The sequence below is a fragment of the Limulus polyphemus genome, unplaced genomic scaffold, assembly GCF_000517525.1.
Source record: "Limulus polyphemus unplaced genomic scaffold, Limulus_polyphemus-2.1.2 Scaffold493, whole genome shotgun sequence".
Classification (NCBI taxonomy): domain Eukaryota; kingdom Metazoa; phylum Arthropoda; class Merostomata; order Xiphosura; family Limulidae; genus Limulus; species Limulus polyphemus.
The window spans coordinates 559701-569780 of NW_013666103.1; the positions used below are offsets into that span (position 1 = coordinate 559701).

Below are 10080 nucleotides of genomic sequence, written 5' to 3' on the forward strand. Positions count from 1 at the left end.
ATCCCTGAGTTAAGATTGACATTAATTACATTCAGCAACAAACTTATCAGAGTCGGTAATAGATTTAAATAATCCGGATATAGATCCATTATCCCGGAGTTAAGAATGACATTAATTATATTCAGCAACAAACTTATCAGAGTCGGTAATAGATTAAAACAATCCAGATATAGATCCATTATCCCGGAGTTAAGAACGACATTAATTATATTCAGCAACAAACTTATCAGAGTCGGTAATAGATTTAAACAATCCGGATATAGATCCATTATCCTGGAGTTAAGAATGACATTAATTATATTCAGCAACAAACTTATCAAAGTCGGTAATAGATTTCAACAATCCGGATATAGATCCATTATCCTGGAGTTAAGAATGACATTAATTATATTCAGCAACAAACTTATCAGAGTCGGTAATAGATTTAAATAATCTGGAAATAGATCCATTATCCCGGAGTTAAGAATGACATTAATTACATTCAGCAACAAACTTATTAGAGTCGGTAATAGATTTAAACAATCCGGATATAGATCCATTATCCCGGAGTTAAGAATGACATTAATTACATTCAGCAACAAACTTATCAGAGTCGGTAATAGATTTAAACAATCCAGATATAGAGCTATTATCCTGGAGTTAAGATGGACATTAATTATATTTTTTTAATCAAAGAGCATAATCTCAAAGTTCTAATTTAGACATCAAGGGAAAATTATCAGTAACAAATTTCGTCTGGGAAACCACGAGGAACCAGCTGCGCTATTCAAAACTGCCATAAAACCACTTTTTTCAGATGCAATGATTACAAATTGTGGACTAGAAACGTATACACATCTTGAATGTAGGGATATATTGACATCAAAATTATAAACGTATATATACCTGGAATGTAAGGATATATTGACATCAAAATTGCGGACGTATATATATATATATATCTTGAATGTAAGGATATATTGATATCAAAATTGTGGAGGTATATATACCTTGAATGTAAGGATATATTGACATCAAAATTATGGGCGTATATATATCTTGAATGTAAGGATATATTGACATCAAAATTATGGACGTATATATATATACCTTGAATATTGACATCAAAATTGTGGACGTATATATATCTTGAATGTAAGGATATATTGACATCAAAATTTACAATTCGAGAAAAAGGGGGTGTTTCCGAATTATTTTAAGTTTCAAAATTACAATTAGCGGGTATTGAATCCCAAGTTTTATCATTATAAGCCCTCTAGCTTATCGCTGAGTCCATGGTGAGGGGGAGCAGTTCAATAGAAGATACAAGTTTATATGTTTTCTGTTTTAAAGAATCTTAGTCTCCCTGTGGAACAGCGGTAAGTTTCCAGACTTTCAACACTAAAATATGGTGTTCGATTCCCCGCGGTGGACACAGCTGATAGCCCAATGTGACATAGCTCTAAAAAAATAATTATTTTATGGTACAACAAGGATGCGAACACGGTTCGACAGCTCCGAAATTCAGAGATCAACCCTTTGACCAATAAAAAGAAAGATATAATGCGTTATGTTTTTATATAATGTGTTATGCTTTTATATAATGTGTTATGTTTTTATATAATGTGTTATGTTTTTATATAATGTGTTATGTTTTTATATAATGTGTTATGTTTTTATATAATGCGTTATGTTTTTATATAATGTGTTATGTTTTTATATAATGCGTTATGTTTTTATATAATGTGTTATGTTTTTATATAATGTGTTATGTTTTTATATAATGTGTTATGTTTTTATATAATGTGTTATGTTTTTTATATAATGTGTTATGTTTTTATATAATGTGTTATGTTTTTATATAATGTGCTATGTTTCTGTTATACTGTCAAGTTATGTTATTAAATTCACCTGCAAATGGAAAAATCGATCTTGTTCAGAACCGACATTCAATTATGGCTTGTGAAAGACATGTTGTTACTACTTGCAATTTTCAGCTTTTTTTTGTTTTTGTTGTGAGGCCTAACACGAATCACAACTAAGTACGATCTAACCACTCACATTTAACGTGTAGTAGATTATGACGTTCCCCTTTAACGTGTAGTAGATTATGACGTTTCGTGTTAATTTTACTCTCTTTTGCCATTTTAGTTCTTGAAATATATATGTTTGAATCATATTATATATCTATCAAAAACACTTGAGAGACTTGCTTTCTGTTAACTGTTGAAATGATTTTTTTTTCTCTGTATCGTAGAATAAACAATGCCAGCTATTGGAGCATCACGTGAGTACTCGAAGATATCGTGCGAAGAAACTTCATTGTTAATTTCAATAAAAGATGGCAAGGAAGTATCAAAACCGAAAAGAAACCGACGCCAGTGGCTGGTCTTGATAATGCTCGCCTTTGGAAATTTTTGTATTGCTTCTTGTGTTTCACTTCAGGCGCCATTTTTTCCAAAAGAGGTAAAATAGGGAGGGCACGTAAAATTGACATAATAATAAGGTATTTGTATTTTAAACTCAATTTAAATTGACGAACAAGGCCAAACTGTATTTCAGAAAATAATAGAAACGACCAAAGATACTTGATAATAATAGTTTTATATAATTTGGAACAATAGAAACAAATCAATTATAATTAAACAAGTAACAATAGCCGAAGAAAGAATATAAAGCAGCGTTCATGCTAAAAACCCAAATTATTTTAATTACAATTCATTACTTTTAACAAAGAGAATTTGTGAATAAAAATGGGAATTTGACCGTTTGCCTCAATTTAGACCCTAAAATAAGAAAAATTTGCATTTCATTTTTCACTTTCTAAAAACAAAGTTTTTCTTGAAACTTAGTGTGGGAATGAGCTTTTAATCTTGTAGGGTTCTTCGTAAGCAGCATTTCTTTATTTGGACATAATACACGGAACTTTTATGTATATAAAACAAAGAAGGTAAGCTTCTTGTCACGTTTGTTGGTGTAACCAACATAAGATTCCCTTTGACTCAGCGGTAAGTCTGCAGGCTTACGACGCTGGAAATCGTGTTTTGATACCCATGGTAGGCAGAGAACAGATAGGCCAATGTGTAATTATGCGCTTCACAGCAACTGATCAACATAATATGCCAGTAACAAATGTTAAAATAGATAGAATGAACGGTTGTACTTTTACCTCCAAAAATGATGAAATAGTAAAACATTAAAGCATATGTAACATAAAAAGTCTTGTGTGTGTGTGTGTGATTGGTCAGAATGTCAGTGATTCAAGCAGGAGGGAAGTTCAATATCCAAAGAAATACAGAAGCAGCGATACTTGTGTTTAGGAGCTTGAATTAAGCAATGAAAAATTGGGATTGAAATTCTCAACATGAATTGCAGAAACCTTTAGGTTCAAGATATGGCCGTCTCCAATCTCGAAATACTGACCAGAGGGAAGACAGCCAGCCAGCGAATAGCATCTGTCGCCGAAAAGACCCTGAAAGTTTGGATCATATTTACTAGTTTACACACGTCTCGAACTCTGGACCTTTCGATCCGCGCCCTACACGATAATCACCTCCCACGTTTGTTTTGAATAATGAAAAAAAATCAGTATTCGAAAAGTACAGTGATTCAGTTAACTTGTAATCCGTGTTTAAAAATCAACCAACTAAGTTTAGAAAATAGGTAAATACAAAATACCGTATAAAGTTTAAATCCATACTAACGGAACAATACGGAACGTTGGATTGAAGTGAACATGTGAAATGTGGAAACTAGTTTTCGTTTATATTTAGTGTTGTTCCGTTAGTGTGAATTTAAACATTATCGTAACTAATGTTTATTTTACTCTGTAGTGATTTTCTTTAAAAAATACATTCTGCTAGCTTACATTTACATGTGTGGCTTCTACTACAAGGTCAGGTGGTTAGGGCACTCGACTCGCAATCTGAGGGTCGCGGGTTCGAATCCTCGTCCCACCAAACATGCTCGCCCTTTCTGGCGTAGGGGCGTTATAATGTGACGGTTAATCCCACTATTCGTTGGTAAAAGAGTAGCCCAAGAGTTGGCGGTGGGTGGTGATGACTAGCTGCCTTTCCTCTAGTCTTACAATGCTAAATTAGGGACGGCTAGCGCAGATAGTTCTCGTGTAGCTTTGCGCGAAATTCAAAACAAAATAAACAAGCTACAAGAAAGTATAGCAAAGCAGTTAAAAAAAAAGAACGCATTTGTAAATCAAAAATTATATTTTTATGACTGCATATTTACTGGTTTTTATATAAGTGTTATAGTTATAATAACTGTGTTTCATCCAACAGGCAGAAATGAAAGGAGCAACTCCAACACAATACGGTTTGGTCTTCGGGGTGTTTCAACTCACAGTTTTCATTATTTCTCCAGTATATGGAAAATTAGTAGGTGTTTTTAAACTGGTTTGATAATCGTTCATATGTATATGTATTTATAATCACAACAGTGAAAAATATCACTACTTAGTGTATTCCTATTGATTCCAGTTTCATAAGAATAATTATAAAGTTACGAAAATGTCTAAAAAGAAAGATATATTCCAGTTAAACACGTGAAAGTATCTGAGAAACTCTACTTGAAAACGTAGAAAAGATTTTGGGCCATCTTCTGTCTTTACCGCAGGAATCGAACCCAGGATTAAAGCATTGTAATTTCGTAAACTTCTTGCTGTCCCACCGGGGGACAGAAAGTTTAGAAGAAAAAGTAGTTATTATATTGAAATTTGTCTTCAAACGCTCTTGTGCCAATCTTATGAATATCGTGACAAAACATTATAAATTACAAACCAATCAAAGAAACGAACGTCTTATATTACAACGCGACTGTTATGCAGAAATAGATTGTGCAAGCACTTATGCTATTCTTATGATCGTAGTGACATAATATAACTAATTACGAATCGAACAAAGATATTTTGAAACGACGTGAGCTATTACAACGTGTCTTAATCGTAAATTGCCATAAGGTATATGTGGATGTTTAATAGCTTGAAATAAAAACACGGATCGCTGTTACCGCCTGTAATGAATTAGTAATCGTATGACCTTGATAAACCTCGAAACGTGAAATACATCTTAGTGAGCAATACAAAAAATAAATAACTAAAACCGTTCTACTCTGTAGTAAAATATTGTTATTTTTCTCAATCATCATTTATTCAAATAATGTTAAAAATTCACTTTAAGATAAAATGTTTTTTTTTTGTAGATGGCGCTAATTACACCAAAGTTTATGCTAAATGCTGGAATATTGGTTGTTGGAGTAACGTCGATTTTGTTCGGGTAAGTGATGATTTTGTGTTCGTAAGTTGACATCCCAGATCTTATGTCAAAAAGAGCATCGTGAGAAAGTATAATACTGCACACAGTTACAGCGTACTTTATACATCTGGAAATTCTTTTACTGGAAAGATAAAAACTTTGGTCTGTTTCTTTCAGCGGAAAGCCACACAATGGGCTATCCGCACTCTGTCTACGGCGGGGAATCGAACTCCGAATTTTAGTATTGTAAGTCAATAAACTTATCCCTGATCCAGCGGGGGTGGGAGGAAAAAATAAAGTTTAACTAGGAGAAAGTCCAACACTCTTTATAGTTAGAATAAAATAAAATATAATCAACAACCTTATTGAAAATTAGCTTTTCTGTGGTTCAGGGGTAAGTCAGTGGGCTTATAACCCTAAAAATCTGGTTTTGATACCGCAGCGGACAGAGCTTTGTGCTTTATAACAAACAAATACACAACTGGAAACAAGCCGGCGTTTAATGTTTAAAATATTTAAGATGGTTAGTACGCTAGAAACCTGGTTTCGATACCTGTGGTGGACAGAGTACAGATATCCCATTGTACAGCTTTGTGCTGTATAACAAACGAACACACAACACACGAAGCAATCCGGCGTTTAATATGTTTAAAATAATTAAACTTGTTTAGTACGGTGTAGCTGAAGGGCCAATAATTAAAATTAAAATGAAAGAATTTCACAACACTGTTTTAGCAAGACGAAATAATTAGAACATTAAAGTATTCTTAAGCACTAAGCTACTTAATGGGCTATCCGTCCTGTGCTCACTACGGATATCGAAACCCTGTTTTTAGCGTTGTAAGTCCACAGATGTACTTCTGAGCCACTGGGGAGCTTTAAAGGAGGTAAAAGTGTTTCTTTAGGATCAGTGATAGTGTTTTCAATTTTTGGATGATAACACAAACACTAGAGTTTCAATCTCCAAGACAGAGATTGATTTATCTGTAATTTTCCCAAGTATTTAGAAAAATGGTTCATTTATTTTCTTAAATATGTTTGTGTATACAACATATATTAAAGGGTTGAGCAAAATGTTTCAGTCCGATAACACCTGTTATACACATCGGAACAGGACAACCAATTTATTGTACATATGAAACCTGTTCTTAAATTTAGTTTTGAGTATTTGTAAGGGCGTATTGGAAGTTAGTTAACGCTCTAGGTCCCCAATTTTAGGTGTGTCCCTTCATTGTTTGAATGACTTACCAGGAAAATTATACATCAACACCAGAAGAACAACAAATTACAGTGCATTTAAGTTGGTGGAAATTTGTTTTTATTCTAAGAAAATTAAAAATTAAATCTATTTTGAGATAAAAAATGTTTTGAAACTTTTTTTTTCCCTAATATGTGCCCCTCAGATTGTTGCACTCTAGGCCCAAGCCTTGAAAATCTATTGGTTAAAGACGCCTCTCTTTATGTGCACATTAAATGTAGTAAAGCCTAAACACTTAATTTTCCCATTTCCGATTATGTCAACAAAGTGACCATTTAAAACAAAATTTCGAAATGACTTCATTATTTTGCCACCCACTTTTTTAAATGTTATTTTCGTATTATGGTTTTTACGATAGCGCGTTAGTCAGTTGGCGTGAGGTTAAAGGGGCGTAGAACTTTGTACTATACATCAAAGAGTCCTTTATTATGGGATGGTTTAATGGGAGCTCAATTCACCTAGTGCTTTCCTTTCTTCTTAACCAAGTGACGTTATTGCTAGGATCTTGTGTTTTGATGTATATGTTGTTAACCTACTTCCAAAGTTTGTTTGTAATAAACAACTGATAAAATCATCCATTGAATGAGGCCAACTGGGGAGGAACGTTCATTGATATATTTCAGTAATCGTTTTATATTGCAGAAATATTTTTTTATGTGTCATTAGAGGCGCTATCTTCAACCTGTTTCTCTCTGTTTTAACGCCGAAAAATACGCTTCGAAGTCTCACGTGCTTGAATGGATGGGTACAAATCTGAGTCTCTTCACTAGTACAGAGTTTTCGGTACCGAAGAAAGTAAGACCAGTTGGAATAGTCTCAGAATTTATTGCTGCTGTTTTGACTCTTCATTGAGACAGTTTACACTTTACATGGTCAACTGTTTGCTTCTGAGCATAAGAGCAATTCTAAGATTCAGGTGTTACTTTATCTTTATTGACAAAGACTAGAAAATAGTTGAAGTTACTGTCAGTGGATTAGATACAGCCGGCCTTGAACCGACGTCAAAAAGTCCCGTGGTCTATCTAAAGTTTACTCTGTCTTTGACTTATAATATTGTGTTATCTGACACTGTAAATAATCTTAGCGATGTGCATAAAGAAATATATCTCGAAAAAACGAAATATCTGTAGTTTTGGATCTTTATATTTTGCCAAAGATGACGTGTGTGCGCCATGTAAAGCTTTACCGACTCTTTTGTTGACATTGGTTGATGTTGTGACGGCACGTGCAAGACCGCTGTGATATGTATGTTCGGTATTTTTATACAATCAGTTAAATACAAAACTACACAATGGGCTATCTGTGCTCTGCCCATCACGGGCATCGAAACCCGGTCTTTAACGTTATAAGCCTGCAGGCTTACCGCTGGTCCACTGGGGGAGGCGAAATACTATCAGTTACATCACGGTAGATACAATAGCCACTTTGAGCTATCTGCCGTGTCCACTCTGGGGAATCGAACTTCAGATTTTAGAGTTGTAAGTTTATAAAATTACTGTTGTCCCATCGGGGGGGGGCGAAATAGGTTAAGTTATGAGAAGTTACGTCGTGTGGGAAAGGTAAAGACTGTGGAATATGTTTTATAAGTACCCGTTTGTTTATTTGTTGTTAAACACAAAGATTCACAGGGGGCCTACCTATGCTATTCTCACGACGTGTGTCAAAATAAGACTTCGAGATGTCTTATAATCTTCGATTGTTCTAGGATACACAGGATTTGAAGAAAATGTTCAATATGAAACCTTTACTGATTACTTAGGTTTTTGGGACACTGGATAATACTTAAGAATAAGAAAAAAAAGTTATGTGTGTTTTATTATAGAGCGCCTCTTATTAGGTATTGTAGTTGGGCCTAAAATATTGGCTAGATGTTGGTCTATATGTTTAGGAACATTTGAATTAAAAGGAAAATGTGTGTGCCGAATATAGAAAACTTGGCGCACGTGTTTCAAACATGTCGTCCAAAAGGGAAATAAAATAAAGAAAATATAATACAACTCCTAATATAAATTCTAAATAATTAATTGCGCTATGAGACATCAAAATAAAATAATGTATGAACTAAAAAACCATCAATACAAATGTCATCAACGTCTACGTCTAAATTTTTGTTTTGTAATAGATACATACATTAGAGCCCGACATGGCCAGGTGGTTAGGGCACTCGACTCGCAATCTGAGGGTCGCGGGTTCGAATCCCCGTCACACTAAACATGCTCGCCATTTCAGCCGTGGGGGCGTTATAATGTGATGGTCAATCCCACTATTCGTTGGTAAAAGAGTAGCCCAAGAGTTGGCGGTGGGTGGTGATGACTAGCTGCCTTCCCTCTAGTCTTTCACTGCTAAATTAGGGACGGCTAGCGCAGATAGCCTTCGTGTAGCTTGCGCGAAATTCAAAAATAAACCAAGCCAATAAAAACATATATAAACACATTCATAGGCAAGCGATCGTCTAGTCCAATGTGCTGGTACTTGTTTATTGCATGTGTAAACTTGATATTTATCTAAAATGTATTTCATTTGAGGATAGGCTAAGATTATGATCCATAACCCGTTTTCAAATTATCTCTGAAACAAAAAAAAAAAAAAAAAAAAAAAAACAGCTCTGGTGATTTGAGAATCTGGGGAAAGATCAACTTTAGCAAGAGAAAAAAATAAGGTGGCGAGAAGAGACATAAAAAATAGAGTTACTCGGAACAGCAGATAAAATGGGTTTGTTTTGTTTGTTTGAAGTTAAGCACAAAGCTACGCAATGGGCTATATGTGCTCTGCCCACCACGGGTATCAAAACAAGGTTTCTAGCATTGTAAATCCGCAGACAAACTGCTGTGCCACTGGGGGTGGGGGGAAATATTCTTAAGCACAAAGCTACACAATGGACTATCTGTCCTGTGCCCACCACGGGTATCGAAACGCTGTTTTTAGTGTTGTAAGTCCATAGACATACTTCTGAGCCACTGGGGAGCTTATATAGTGGGAAGAGGTATTCAACTTGACAGTTCTGGTCCAGAGGATAGTTACGAAACACTTGCTTTTAATTCCAATAACAGTTTTAAGTTTGTGTGTCACATTTCTATTTTTACATTTGCTTGACTTAACGAGTTTCAAGGTAATAGTGTCGACTTTATGGTTTCTAGAGTACTCGACAGATCACCAGATGGCACCCCTTTCGTTGCACTAGCATTTGCTGTGCGGATTGTGGAAGGCTTAGGATCCGCAGCATTCACTACTTCGAGTTTTACTATTATTGCTGCAGAATTTCCTCGAAACGTGGCTACTACGTTTGTGAGTATACAATTCTTCTTTGTGCCTCTGTAAAAAAATACAATTTATTACTTAGATCAGGGGTCACCAAACTTTTTTCACAGCGGGCCAGATAACTGAGAGAATGACGAGCGCGGCCGCGTAACCATTTTGTTCAATACAATACAGAGAATACACAAAAAATAAAGACAACAAACATGTTTATTTTCCAAAAAGTTATCAAAGAAGGCGACGTTAGCAATGAGATAGTTATATCACACCCAGTGCGCGCATATCCGATTCTCACAAACTAAACAGCAAAAAAAGTTTGGG

General features: G+C 34.9%; 1 protein-coding gene across 2 annotated transcripts in view; it reads left to right on the forward strand.

Annotated features, from left to right (window-relative positions):
• Positions 1-9839, forward strand: part of LOC106458616 (MFS-type transporter SLC18B1-like) — a 16902-nt gene extending 7063 nt beyond the window's left edge. For both annotated transcript variants that reach the window (XM_013918140.2, XM_022384894.1), the window contains exons 2-5: positions 2237-2445; positions 4275-4370; positions 5194-5267; positions 9642-9839. In XM_013918140.2, the coding sequence (XP_013773594.2) occupies positions 2245-2445; positions 4275-4370; positions 5194-5267; positions 9642-9822 (552 nt within the window). In that variant the 5' untranslated portion in view covers positions 2237-2244 and the 3' untranslated portion in view covers positions 9823-9839. The remainder of the gene's footprint in view (positions 1-2236; positions 2446-4274; positions 4371-5193; positions 5268-9641) is intronic.
• Positions 9840-10080: the final 241 nt, after the last annotated feature.